Source organism: Canis lupus, chromosome 6 (assembly GCF_011100685.1).
Source record: "Canis lupus familiaris isolate Mischka breed German Shepherd chromosome 6, alternate assembly UU_Cfam_GSD_1.0, whole genome shotgun sequence".
Taxonomy (NCBI): Eukaryota; Metazoa; Chordata; class Mammalia; order Carnivora; family Canidae; genus Canis; species Canis lupus.
The window spans coordinates 69,396,115-69,411,575 of NC_049227.1; the positions used below are offsets into that span (position 1 = coordinate 69,396,115).

General features: G+C 33.3%; 1 protein-coding gene across 10 annotated transcripts in view; it reads right to left on the minus strand.

Annotated features, from left to right (window-relative positions):
* Positions 1-6,071: 6,071 nt before the first annotated feature.
* Positions 6,072-15,461, minus strand: part of DNAJB4 (DnaJ heat shock protein family (Hsp40) member B4) — a 44,224-nt gene continuing 34,834 nt past the window's right edge. For all 10 annotated transcript variants that reach the window (XM_038541617.1, XM_038541616.1, XM_038541618.1 and 7 more), the window contains 2 exons: positions 8,960-9,528; positions 6,072-7,378 (listed from right to left, as the gene is read on the minus strand). In XM_038541617.1, coding sequence (XP_038397545.1) covers positions 7,145-7,378; positions 8,960-9,394 — 669 coding nt within the window. In that variant the 5' untranslated portion in view covers positions 9,395-9,528 and the 3' untranslated portion in view covers positions 6,072-7,144. The remainder of the gene's footprint in view (positions 7,379-8,959; positions 9,529-15,461) is intronic.

Genomic DNA, 15,461 nt, shown 5'->3' on the forward strand with positions numbered 1-15,461 from the left:
ATGCAAAGAAATGGAAAGTATGACCCACACATCAAGGAAAAAAGAGGGCAAAAGAAACTGCCTCTGAAGAAACCAGATGTTGGATTAAATAGACAAAAACTTGGAAGTTCAAAGAACAACAACAAAAAAGGAAACCATGATTAAGGGAAAATATGATGACAATGTCTCATCAAATAAAGAGTATCAATAAAGAGAAATTATAAGAAAGAACCAAATGGGAAGTTCTAGAGCTGAAAGGACAATAAGTGAAATGATAGATTGATGAAATTATGCAAATCCAAAGAATTGAGAGAAAAAGAATGAAGAAAAATGAACAGAACCTCAGAGAATAGTGGAACACCAGTAAGCATACCAATATATGCGAAACTGGAGTACCAGAAAGAGGAGAGAGAACAAAAGCAGCAGAAAAAATATTTGAAGAAATAATGGCTGGAAACTTCCCAAATTAATTGAAAAACATTAAATATCAACAAACTCAATATAGGTAAGTTCAGAGTTCAGAATACAAATGCTAAAAGCCAGGGCAGCCTGGGGTATGGGCTCAGCATTTTAGCGCCGCCTTCAGCCCAGGGCGTGATCCTGGAGACCTGGGATCAAAGCCCACATCAGGCTCCTACATGGAGCCTGCTTCTCCTTCTGCCTGTGTCTCTGCCTCTCTCTCTCTCTCTGTGTGTCTCTTATGAATAAATAAAATCTTTAAAAAAAAAATTGCTAAAAGCCAAAGACAAGGGGATAATTTTGAAAGTAGCAGGAGATAAATGACTAATTATTATTTACAAAGGAACCCCAATAAAACTGGCTAACTTATAACCTGAAATAATGAAGCCAGAGACAGTGGGATAACATATTCAAAGTGCTCAAAGAAAAAAATCTGGCAACCAAGAAACTTGAATCTAGGAAGGCTATCTTTCAAAAATGAAGGCAAAATAAAGATATTCCCAGATAAACAAAATCCAAATGAATTCATTAAGCAGACTCACCTTACAATAAATACTGTTAGAAGTTCTTCAGGCTGTAAGCAAGTAGCCCAGGTTAGTAATTCAAATCCACAAGAGCAAACAAAGAGTGCTGGCAAAGGTAATTATGTAAAAGATAAAAGATATAAAAGATAGTCTAAATGCAGATTTCTTCTTCTTAACTGATTTAAAAAGCAATTGTATAAAACAAGGTATATGTAATGTACTTTGTGACTATCACACATAGAAATACACTATTTGCAAGAACACTACAAAGGAGGTGAGTGAGAATAATGATGTATTAGAGAAATTATAAATACTAAACCAACCTTGCACATCTAGAGTAAATCCCATTTGGTCATTATGTATACTCTTTTCAAATTTCATGAGAATACATTTATATAACCCAACAATTAATCTTTAAATAATACTAAGGCCCCATTATCAGTTCAGGGTTCAAATTTCAACTTCTGAAAGTCTCCTCCAAAACTTACACATTGGATACTCTGGAAAAGATATAGAACTATTCCTTTTTGTTAAGTAGCCCCAACTTGGGGATCAAACTCTCGACCTTGAGATCAAGACCTGAGCTGAGATCAAGAGTCAGACACTTCATGAGTGAGTCACCCAAGGTGCCCCTAAACCAATTCCTGCTGTGTAATTAATCCTCTAAAGTTGGCTGTGCCTATTTTCATGATTGCTTTAATAACTAAGGGAGAGTAATTTATAAAAACCACAGTAAAATAGAATTTCTCCTTCTTGAGAGGGTTGTTTCTGAAACCATTGTGGAAGGGAAAGGATTAGCTGAGGAATTTAAGTCGTTGTGGGAAAAAAAATACTTTTACGCACAACCCTAAGAAGGTAGTTCTTAGGTTCACTAAAATTAAGATTGTCTTAAATAAGGAGAAGGGCACCTGGGTCGTTCAGTCAGTTGAGCATCTGACTTTGGCTCAGGTCATGATCTTGGAGTCCTGGGATCTCACCCCAAGTTGGGCTCTGTGCTCAGTAGGGAGTCTGCTTTTCCCTCTCTCTGCCCCTCCTCCCACTTGTGCACACACACACTCTCAAATAAATAAAATCTTTTTTTAAATGAATAAAATAGAGAGTAATAGCCTATATATTTAATGAGCAATAAATATATGGTTTACCATTCCTTGCTCATTAGAAACCTTTCAGAATCTTCCACTTCCATTTTACATTTGTTTTTGCTCTGTTAGACCTACTAGGCACATTAAGAAGACAAGAAGAAAAGAAGCCTAACCTCATTCTAAATGTTTAATACTTTTCACGTTTTCTGATTCTTAGTTAAATCCCATCTCTTGAACCCAGTCCAAGAGATGTAAAATATATAGTTGGTTTAAAATATTGTGTAACATTTAACTTATTTAAAAATGTAATTAAGTATTTCCCAACCTCTTCTCTAATACAGAACCTCCTATTATGACTTAATACTACTTTCTGTCCAATTTTTTATATTCATCTCCAGTATCATCCCTTTAACAGAAACAGGAAAGCAGTTCTTTGTTTCTGGTTTTATTTCTCATCTTTAAGGCTGTATCCAAAATTTCTTACTTTCCTCTGCCCTTTCCTCTCCCTTTTTTTTCTCCAATCTCCAGTTTCTTCTTTTTAAAATTATCTCTATATAAGACAGGAGGCCTGGCTGGGCTTAGTCAGTAAAGCTTGCAACTCTTGATCTTGGGGTCATAAGTTAGAGCCCCATGTATGGCACAGAGTTTACTTAAAATAAGAAAAAACAATTAAAAACCATTCTCCCTATAAGAATAGCTCAAGAACTGCATTCATACAAACCAAAAAGTTCTAAAAGCTACAAAGATGTACCTATCAATGTTTAGTTTGGGAGGGATTACTATATCTGCAAATGATTGTAGAGCTTCTATACATACTGTACTCATTACAAATTTTTCTCAATGAAGTTTTTTTCTTCCTCCCTTCCTCTTCCTCCTTTCAATACCTCTCTCCCCTCTCTCTCTCTTTACAATGACATAATATCACATATAATGGATAGTAATGTTTTTACCTGGAAAAATATTAGTTTAATTTATATTATTTATCTAAAAGCTCAGATGTGGCCTTGAAGTATTTTGAGAATAACACTGGCATACATTTTTTTAAAAATTAATGATGGATACATTTCAATTCTGAGCTCTGAATTCTCTACTTAAAAAAATAAGTTTTCTTATTTAATCTTTCAAGTTTTCTAATTAACACCATCAAATTATAGGTTTATATTCCATGCTTATAAATGACTCAAAATATTTCAATGTGCTGAATTATACAGACTACACAAAGAAGGAGGTAAATGTATTTTAACAGAATTTGACCTAGCCTTGGAAATTTAAGGACGGGCAACACCATATCACATTGGTAGGAACTGTTACCGAGAATAAGAAACAAGGTATCTCAGAATTCCCTTACAAGCTTGCTTTTTAACTACAGGCAAGTCACTTAGCATTTCTGGGTTTACTTCCTTATCTAGAAAGTGCGATCTCTAATAAAATTCTTCCAAAAAAAAAAAAAAATTCTTTCCAGCTCCAAAACTTCTGTGAATTTTATTAATTAAAAATATCACAGAAAAAAAATGATAAAAAGGTTGAAATATTCAACCTCTAAAACTTGTCTATTCAAATAAATATTGATTAAACTATAATTTAAAAGTAAAACAAATCACATTTCTTTCTATAATTCTCCATAAAAGGGGGGATATATATATATATATTTTTTCATATATACATATATGAAAGCCAGGTAGATAGGCAGTTGTTGGATAAACATTGTGTTATTACATTATGGGTAGATGTTTTTTTTTGTTTTGTTTTTTTTGTTTTTTTTTTTTGTTTTTTTTTTTTTATGGGTAGAGTTTAACCCTAATTCTGTGAGGTTAAGTGAATAGTCCTTGAAATATGAGGATACAGTAATTCTAAGTCATTTAACTGAATCCAATCATATATTAATTTCATTTTATTCATCATAACTAGTCAAAGTAGAGTTTTTTTCTTAAAAATAATCAAAATATTTTCAGTTCCTTGCCTCCAAGAAAGGCTAATAACAGGCAGGAGTGATGAGCTGAAAGGTAAAGGGTCACAAACTCAGATGCTTTCAGAGGCAGAGAAGCAAATGAATTAAATGTGTGAACTGGCTTTATGCAACACAATTAAGATTGGTAGGTCATGGACAAGAGAAGAGTGCACACCTTACCTAAAAACATCTTGATTATAAAGCATAAGTGATCCGGTTTTTCTTGTAGAAAAGATAAACATCTCTATCAATTAGCTTACTGGCATCTACAGTATTTCAAAAACTATTTCAGGTATCCAAGTACGTGGCTGAATTTGAAGAGAACATTTGAAAATAAAAAGTATAAAATAAATAAAATCAAAAGTACTTCACAATTTACATAAATAAGAAAACTTTAAGTTCTACTTTTACATTAATTCAACACTCAACAAAGAAAAAGTGAGCACTAACTATATGCTAAGGCTTTATCAGTATCCTTTAAAGCAAGAAAGATGCTGGCATACTGTTTCAATCTAGCAATAAAAATTAATTTTACTACTAGAACAACAGTTCTGTACTTTCAAGAAAATATTTTTTAATCCAAAGATTATCCATCTACTTAATCTCTCAGTCCTTTAATTTGAGAGAATATGCTTAATTAAGAAAATTACAATAACTGACAATGGGTTTAATATGGAAATCACGTCCACCACTCTGACATGCTTTTCACCTCTCTTTAGACCTGTGAGAAAATTTCTATGATGCTTATACTTCCCTAAGGAGGTTGTTTTGTTTAGTTTAATATTTTATTTATTTATTCATGAGACACAGAGAGAGACAGGCAGAGACACAGGCAGAGGGAAAAGCAGGCTTCCTGTGGGGAGCCAGAAGCAGGACTCCATCCCAGGACCCCGGGGGTCACAACCTGAACCAAAGGCAGATGTTAAACCACTGAGCCACCCGGTGTCCCTCCCTAAGGAGTTTTAACTGTTGTTCAGAGAGCCAATTATTTATGAATTAGGTGGAATAGTAAGTACGATTAGCTGAATCCTCTGGCACTTTCAACCATTTTTTTTAAGATTTTATTTTTAAGTAGCCTCTATACCCAACATGGGACTCAAACTCACAAACCCAAGATCAAGACTCATATACTCTACCAACTGAGCCTGCCAGGTTCCATCTGCAACTAAAGCATGTGATTATTCCCAGCAAGATAGACACCAAAGAAAATGGAAGTTATGTACACAAAAACTCGTACAAAACTGTTCCTAGCAGCATTATTCACAATAGCGAAAAAGTGGAAATAACCTAAATGCCCATCAGCTAACAGATAAACAAAATGTGTTATCTCCACAAAATGGAACATTATTTGGGCATAAAAAGGACAAAGTACTGATACATGATGCAACATGGATATATCTTGAAAACATCACACTAAGCTGAAGCAACTAAGTGAAAAAAGCCACATATTCTTTGATCCTATTTGTACCAAATGCCCAGAATAGACAAATCTGTACAGACAGGAAAATTTGTACTCATCAGGCACTGAAGAATAGAAAGTGAGTGCTAGTAGATAAGGAGTTTCTTTTTCAGGTGATGAAAATGTTCTGGACTTAGTGGTTAAACAACTCTGTGAATATACTAACCACTGAACTATATAGATTTTTTTGTTTTAGATTTTTATTTATTTGAGAGAGAGTGAGAGCGAGAGAGATCACAGAGAGAGAGGGAAAAGCAGACTCCTCGCCGAGCAGGAAGCCTGATGCCAGGCTCAATCCCAGGACCCTGGGATCATAACCTGAGCTGAAGGCAGATGCTTAACCAAGTGAGCCACCCAGGCACCCCATGACCTATGTTCTTTTAGAAGGGTAAGCTTTACAGCACGTCAATTACAATGCAGTAAGTGATAAAGTATGTAGTGATTGCAACTTATTCACTGAATTTCTAAAAGAACACTTGTACTCTGCTAAACAGTGATAGGATCCATGTACACCTTGTACATAGATTAATCTTCCTGAAAGCTACTTTTGAACCAAAAACTTTGTTTCAAGACATTACTCTTACTATGGTTAAAAAAAAAAAAAAAAGAAAACAAAATAATTTTTTAAATGTAAATATATTTAAAAAATTAAAACACCTAAGAAATGCAATCTATACATATGAAAAAGTAAAACATTTATATGCATAACAAGTAGTAGCGTCATTCATAAGCAGCAGTTAGTGTTTATTTTCCCCATATTTTGGTTTAACACCATAATGGTAGTTTATTCTTTATAGGGAAATTGCATAAGATACATATAGCATATGATGAGTAAGTTATAGAAGACTGTGTAATTGGAAAATTAATTCCAAGTAACAATATTTCCTCTAAAAACATATTTATTATTAAACAAATTATTTTAAACTAGTGGACAGTAAAAGTGCCTATAATTTATTAAGTCCAAGATATATAGTCAACTTGCATAAAATTACATATGGCATTTTAAAAACAGCCTATTTCTAAAATATCAGTAATTCAGGCAATTGGGATTTCCACAGGAGATAAATTTGCCATTAATGTCCTTTTTATGATGAAAAGGTCTGCCTTAAGAACATTACAACCGTGTTATCAAGAAATGCTACAGCATACTTTAAAAATCAAAATGGTAAAACATATGCATTAGGATATCTTTTTATGGGTCCCAGCCCTATAGCAGCATTTCAGATGGAGATTTAAATCTAGTTAGCCACATTTCCAAATGACTTGGGTTTTTATTTTCTAGAAATACAGATCACATGTGTAGGTTAGTTAAGAACTTAAATTTCCATTATAAATGAGAACTATTATGCTGACAATGTAAAGATAAGAGAAATAAAGTACTTGGATAGTCTAGTACTTTATTAGGAATATATCCTCTAACTCCACAAAAACAAATTTTACACATAAGCAAAATACTAAAACTTTCTGACTTGGGAGAAATGAAATAAAATACAGTGAATGTTTTTTTTTCTTCATCTCTAACTGTAAAAATCCCTTTAGCCTATTTATTTGACCCGTCTCTATTCATGCAATTTAATGAATCCTCAAAATAATTTACACATCTTTATACAGAATTCACATCTACATCAGTAAACTGCCAGTCCTTTTATATTTTCAGTGCCTTATCAAAATATGGGTAACAAAGTTTTTCATTCTATGAGGCAGGAAGATGTTTCCTAAGTACTTCTTTGGATGATGAGGATATAGTATCTGGGAAGGACACATCAAATTCTATAAGTAGGTCACCACGCTGGTCAGGATTTTTTGGAAATGGCAGCCCATATCCAATAATTCTTCTCCTCATTCCAGGTTTCACAATATCATTTATTGACATAGGTATGGTTCTTCCATCCATTGTTGGCACATTAACTGAGCAGCCACACAATGCCTGAAATAGACCAAGTAAAATTAACAAACTTCAGAACTTCAAACAACAACCACAAAAAAACTGGGTGTGAACGATGAAACCACTAAGGTAAAATTTTGACCTCCAAAAAAATATCAATAATTATAAGACTTTTTCCCTATTAAAAAATTCCTTTAGGACATGCATGATCAAAATACAACAAAAGAAGGAAAAGAAAAGGAAAGAGAAGAAAGGATGTCTTCCATATTGCCTTGAAATGAAATGGAATATTTCAGGTTGCCATTATAACATTCAGGATGCAGGGATGGAGTTGGACAAGAAAAGAGGGAGAAATTTAGGAGTGAGAACAGAAAAAAGAGCAACTACCTACTTCTCTGGAAGAAATAATGTTAGGATAAGAAATACATTTATTAGGTTAGTCAACAAATGTTTACTGAGTGCCTATATATGCCATACCTCCCTGCTAGATGCTGAACTTAGGGATTGTGAACAGAGACACCTCAGGGAATGCACTAGGAACTCAGAAGCAAACCAGTAATAATAATACATATAACATTAGCACAGAAGTGCAGAAGTCTTTTGTGAGACTAAAATTGTGAGATTTTAGTACCCGGCTTATTAACCCCCTTAGCTTCTGAGAGTATATAGAATGCTTCACCTAAACATTGGACCAGTAGCAAGTTTTGAGGCAGAGTGAGGAGCAACAGTGTTCCATAGATGAAAGCTCAGATGATGACATAAATGTATGTAAGATAATAATAGAGCAAACTTAGGGAAATGCATAAACATTGATGGGTAGAAATCAGATTTAAAATGACCTTTTAAGCTAAAAAGTCTGAAAAAAAAAAAAAAAGTCTGGACCTTTATGGTAGATGCTGTGTGGAATCATTTAAGAATTTTAAGCAGTGAACTGACATGGCTATATCTACAAGATTATAATCCAATTTGAAAAATGGTGTCTAAAAATAGAACAAATAAGGACTCATATTAAAGCAGTACCCTTATAAATTATTTTAAATAAACTCTTTTCTTATAATAATTATTACTCCAAATAACAATTTGGAAAAAAATCGAATACACAGACTATAATTATAATGCATATCTCATAAATCATACCTATAAAAACTGGGTAGAGATAAGCCAGTGTTAGGCTTCATACTACATATCTGGTTAGCACTTAAAGTTGGCATTTAAATAGTTAGTATAGCTAACTAAACTTAGAAAACATTATCTTATCCATAAAAGAGGTATAATAGTAGTACTACCTCTGGAGGGTTCCTTTTTTTTCTTAGATTTTATTTGAGAAAGAGAGAGAGCACAAACAGGGGCAGCAGCAGAGGGAGAGGGAGAAGAAGCAGACTCCCCGTTGAGTAGGAGCCCAACGTGGGGTTTGATCCCAGGACCCTGAGGATCATGACCTGAGCCAAAGGCAGATGTTTAAACGACTGAGCCACCCAGGTACCCCTCTAGAGGTTCTTATGAGAATTTAAAAAATAATGTGTAGTAAATATTTAATAAATATTATCTATTAGTTAGATAAGCTCTCTAAGATCAGACACATAATTCTGTTTGGTTTCAGAATTCCAGGTCCTACTAACTTACCTCTCGTAAACTAATTTTAGCAGTGTAAATTATATTTGATCCATCTCTTTTAAATTTTGGGTGATCTTTATCTTTAATGATAAAAACAATGTCTGCTGGAATACTAGTTGGTGTTTCATCTCCTTCCCTTGGAAAAGTAATTTTGGTGCCTTCTTTCCACCCTTTTTTAATCTCGATGGTGAGAATTTTGTCCTCAGATCTGTAACTCCTTCCATCAGGATTCAATCTTTTCCGAGAAATCTTCATCCGTTTGGTACAACCATTATATATTTCTTCAAGTGATACTCTAAGTTCATGAATAACTGGAGGATCTTGTTTGATGCGGGATGGCCCCACAGAATTTCTGTCTCTTGGATATCCATTCATGCTGAATCCAAAGGCACTAAAAGGATCTCCATCTACTTCCATTTCATCAGAATCTCTACCACCACCCATCCGTCTTCCAAAGAAAATTTCAAAGGGGTTGGAACCTCCAAAAAATGCTGCAAATGTGGCATGAGGATCGCCATGAAAGGTGTACCGGAAGGTACCTCCTTGCCCATCAGTGCCTCCTGCTCCTCCTTTCAACCCTAAATGAACAGATAAACATGATTAGAAAAAAGCTTGCAACTCTTGAAAGTTAAACTTGCAAAAATTGTATTATTAATAAGCTTTGGCCAACTTAGGTTACAATCTATTAATATTGGCCAGACATGCTGTTATTACTAAATACAGAACAGCTACCTAACTTTTGACCATTCATTCCAACCTGAGTTAAATTTTTAGCTTTCAAGTTCTTCCTCCAAATCCCCACCTTTATGACAACTTATTCCTGAATTTTTGTTCCATAGATAAATAAGAAAATAAAAGCAGGAACCTCTTACCTCATAAGCTACTGGCTTGACAAACTGAAGCATATAAATGTGAGTTTTCAAAAGAAGTCAATTGAAATAGGTCTTTGGTAATCAGTGCAAAATGCATAAATCTTTAAGTGCCATTTTAACCAGTGAGCATTATCAATAATATAAAATACCATATTCATACTGACTAGCTTTATTTCAGGTCAGCTTTTACTGTTTAAGAATAAATTAAAAAAAAAAGAATAAATTAAAATACATCTCTTTCTGTGGCAGGAAGGGGAAAAAGAAACAATAGGACCACCTATGAAAAATGTTTTTTTAGACTCTAAAATTATTATCCTTATTATATCTGACAAAATTGCTTATCTAGGCACACCACGTGATAGCATTAATTTCAACAGCATGTAGAAAGAAAACTAAAATCAAGTGCTGTAAACCTTATTGACACGTAAGTTCTTTGGACTGGTTATTTCTGTCTATTATGGACAACCGTTCTGCAAGGTGCACCTAAATATGTAGCTCACCAGCGACCACAAATGTTTGAAGCAGCATTTTCTGTTATATATCAAAGAAAGTTTCTATTAAAAAACAAAAACATTAGATAGTGATCTTTTAAGGGATCAATACTGACAAGGATTTGTATCATTACAATAGTAGCAAAGTTTCTGAATGAGTCTTACGGACATTCCTGACCAAGGAAATAAGCAGGAAGAGAATCTAAAAAATGTTAAAACTGTGATAAATCCATTAGACTAAACTAAGAGATTCTAATACTTTCAAACAGTAATTTGAGGGCAGGAAATACATTTTATTCATTTTTGCATTGCTCATGTATACAGGGCTGAAAATGATAGATGCTAGTGTTTATTGAATACAGAATGAACTAGTTCTTAAAGTCTATTTAAACTTTAAAAGGTATCTTGAGTGTCAGGATAGGCAAAAGCAAGCAATATAAAGTATAGTCATACACATACACACACATATGAGATTTAATAAAAAAAATTATACTCAGCATGCTTTCAGAGATTTAGTTTTGCATGTTTTATTCTATTTGGCTTCCTCCATTAAAAAGCACACATATATTCTATTTCAGCCAACAGTCTCAGCTGATGTTTACATATTTTTTTAAGATTTTATTTATTCATGAGAGACACAGAGAGAGAAAGAGGCAGAGACACAGGCAGAGGGAGAAGCAGGCCCCATGCAGGCAGCTGGAATCGGGACCTGATCCCAGGTCTCCAGGATCACACCCTGGACTGAAGGCAGAGCTAAACCGCTGAGCCACCTGGACTGCCCTGGTGTTTACATTTTTAACTTCATCCATGAATAGAAATCTGGAGAGACCAAGAAAAGTCTAATAACCTGAACACTATCAAAATATGTATTGAATGATATATCCAAAGAGCAGTTAGGATAGGCCTTATAGAGACAGAATGATAAGTATAAGTTGAACAAGGACTTTTAACATGCAGCTCATACAAAACTTCTTTTTTATATGTAAACTTTAGTGGTACAGTCATAACTCCAAATGTTAAAAAAAAAACTAGTGATAGATTTTTATAAATGACAGGTTATGGATATAACTCAAGGTCATGACAAATGTGACTAAACCAATGCTGAAATTACTTCAACCATTTCATCTCACATCCCACAAATATAATAGAATATAATAGTTTAATAGAGAGTTAATAATATAAATTGAGTAAGTTTGAGTTAATTATATAAATTAAGTAAGTTAGCTTGCCCAATCTAACTCTCTACAAGACAAGATCTAAATGTTTTAGACTCATAGTAAATCCATGAAAAGAAGGAATAACATTTTAAGTTATTACATTATGGGTTTGGCTTTTCCCTAAAACCTCTTCCTCCTCTGCCAAAAATCCTAACTCAATCAGGATTACAGAGTCCCTGAGAAGACTGACACAGTCTGAAGTGACATTTATCAAAGCTGACAAAAAGCCACCAATGAAGCTTTGAGGTCTTCCTTGACATTAAACAGTCAAGTACATAGCTTTGATAAAAGACAAAGCTACTCTAACGACTATGGAAATCCTACCAAAATTCACAACAATATAATATGAATTATTATGCAAGTATCGCTTGCATCGCCCAGCACTTGAATTATAATAGGCGTGTTATCAACTATACAGTCAATGCTCTATTACATACATTTTGACTGCTTATGGAAAACGTTATTATTCAACTGCATTCCCTCTGGTCTCCAAGATATTTTCTAGACACCATCATCACTTTGTGTGATCAAGGAATATGTTCAAGAATCAACATTTGCCTATGCTGTAGCAAGATTACTATTATTTAAAACCAACCAACCCACCAACCAATTTGCAATCCAAAAATAAGTATGTGTTCAGTATACTATCTATAACCAGATTTCCACTAGTTGAAAGTTTGTCAAAAGAAGAAGCATTGGAGAAGAATTAGGATTTCAAAGAAAAAATTATAGGACTTTAATAACTCTCACTTTAGAAAGATCTGATATGTAAAAATCTAGATTTAGAGCAAGACTTACAGAATTACTAGCATAATGAGATCCTTTAAGCAGTTTTGACTCACAAAAATCCAACTTATTTTTAAAAATAAAAAGATCCAGTTGATTAAATACATAAACTAAAGAACTGAAGGAACAAGCTGGTATAAAGATTAATATACTAAACACAAGTTTGATCATATAAATACTACCTTTCAGTAGTTAAAGTTATTGAGTAAACTACAAACCAAAAAAGGCTTAAAGAAAAAGAAATCCTAGTTAGAGAACTAGGATACTGTAAGGATGTGTTACTGGAAGTCTTTTTTTTTCCTTTTAGTCTTTTATAGAAACTTCGGTTGACATCCACTGAGCAAATCAGAACTAAACCTAAAACTTTTTGGAGAAGACATGTTCAAAACCCAATTTTAAATTTCTGTAGTTGTGGTTTTTTTGTTTTCAAATGATTCAACTATGGAAAACATGTCTCTATTTAAAAAAATAGGTTTACTTATTATACACTATAAAATTAATCCATTGAAAATATATAATTCAGTGATTTTAGTAAAGTTGTAGAATTGTGCAGCCATCATCACAGTCCAGTTATAGATCATTTCTACTAACCCAACGGGTTCTCTAGTTTCTATCTACAGCTAACTCCTGCTCCCACTTCTAACAGTAGGTAACTCACTGATCTGCTTTCTTTCTCTATAAATGTGCCTTTTCCATGCATTTCATGTAAATGGAACCATAGAATATGTAGCCTTTGACATCTGACTTCTTTTATTTAGCATAGTTTTTGAGGTTCATCCATGTTGTAGAATGTTTCATTAAATCAATCTTTTTAATTGCTAGCAGTATTCATGTGTGTGTGTGTGTACACATACAAATACATATACACCACATTTTGTTTATCCATTCACTTAATGATAGTACTTTTTAATTGTTCCCAGTTTGGGGCCATTACAAATAATGCTGCTATGAACATTCACATATATGTCTTTTTGTGGACCCATGTTTTCATTTCTCTTTTATAGATTCCTATGAGTGGAACTGCTGGGTCATATGGTAAATTTAAAACATCTCTATTTTTATCCAAATATTTTAAAACCCAGCCTTTAAAATTGTGGCTATTAGAGATTTTCAAAACATGAATAAACTGGATCACTGGTTCTCTTAGTTTCTAAATATATAAATTCAGCATGTTCAATTCATACACTTCTCAGTTCATGGTTCCTGTTCCCACTGTCCCAGGCCTTGAAAGAGAGTGTAATAATGGGGGTGGGGGGGGTATGTATATAACATAAATTAACTAACAGCTCCACAGTCCTAAAATTCAGTGTTTTGTTACTACTGGAGAATCACATTAAGGCTACGGAGCCAGGCTGCAGACACAAACTGACCAGTGAAAGGCAAGAGAAAAAAATGTTTTCCCACATTTAAACAGTATACCCAAAAGGGATTTTGTCAAAGAATAAATGAGTTATTCTGAATAAAGAGCAAGTAAATATAGTGCTTTTCTGTAAAGGAAGAATAATTTCTAAAAAGTAATCAAATAATTTTAACCTAGCTATCTTTTTAAGTAACTCATAACTAGACAATGATATTTCTAAATAAATTTCAATGCTTTAAAAAACTTACTCCCCTATTACCTCTATTGCTTATATCAATTATCTAAATGAAGAAAAGAAAAGATTCATGACACATAGATGATACTGCTTTCATTTTTAAAAAATTCATTAACTGATAATGATCAGTAAAACTGAAACTAGAGAAACAGCATTCCAGAAAAACACTATTGAGAGATAATGTCATGTATCCTTTGATGATGTGAATATTCTGAAGACAAATATCCTTAGAAAACACTAAATCCTATGGCTTAGTAATAAACAAACTGGAGGCTATCGGTGAGATGTGGTGTAAGCAGGGGTATCCGCTTTTTAATGGGAATGTATAGTGTTACTCTACGTTTATAGATTTCTTTACAAAATTACAAATAGCTTCTTTAGAAAGAGTATATTGTAGTATCTCCGAATCCTGCTTCGCTTTTGAGATGAACCAAATCACAGTATTTTGATTACTATGGGCCGTAAGGAATAAGCAGGATTCCACTGGCCACTATTTGCCTTTTTCAATATTTACTTTGCAGGAACCTGACACTGCAGGTCCTAATCACACCAAAACCAAGAGCAGAAACTGCAATTTTTGGTAACTCGATCAAAAAGAAAAATGAAACAAAAAAGAAAAGAAAAGAAAAGAAAAAACAAAACCCTCTACACAATCACCCTACTTACAAAAATTTAATTTTTTAACTCAAAATAAGTAGTTACTACTTCACTGTATTTTAGGATATATTTCTAATTAGGAAAATTTTATGTGAAATGCAGTAAAGGAGGCAAAGAGATAACGTTTTCATGACCACAATGATTTAAAAGAGAATATTTTGAGAGAAAAAAATAATAATGAAATAACTTAGCCCTGATTCAAAATGTTGAAAATCCCAGAATCATCTGTAGAGATTAAAGTGTTTTTGTTGTTGCTGTTAATTAGCAATTTAAAATAGTCTTATTTTATATCTACATTTACATGGAGGTGATGGGACAAAATGTAAAATTCAGAATGATAAAAGGATAATCTTAATAACCCCCATTTACTGTATTCAACTAGTTTCTATTTCACAATGCAAGAAACAAAAAGTATGGCAGGGAGAGGAAAGGGAAGTTGTCATGCTTTCCTTTATACCTAGATAGTAAAATTTCAAAAGAAAGAAATAATGTTACCTAAAAGTAAATCAATAATTGTTCTAACTAGGTGGCCATTTTAGGTCAAAAATTGTATTTCTGAGATCTCATTTTCTTGGCACACAATTACTGTTTACAATTAAGCTAAAAACTTGTTCTGGTATTTTATGACATCAGGAAAATTCTTTCCTCTCCAGGCGGAATGCCAAAAACAACTAGAGCTAAATGCCTGGGCCTTCTGCTTCTCAGAGAGACGATTCTATCTTGTTCAATCTAAATTAAATTGCTATCAGAAAGGCAAAAAACTTCCTTTGTTTTTGTGAATAAAACATGAACTACTCAGAATTTGAACTGCCAATCTTAAAATTTTAAATGACAGAAGGACCTTTATTGGTTCTGGCAGAAAATTCATTAGAAAACAAAACAGGTTGCATAAG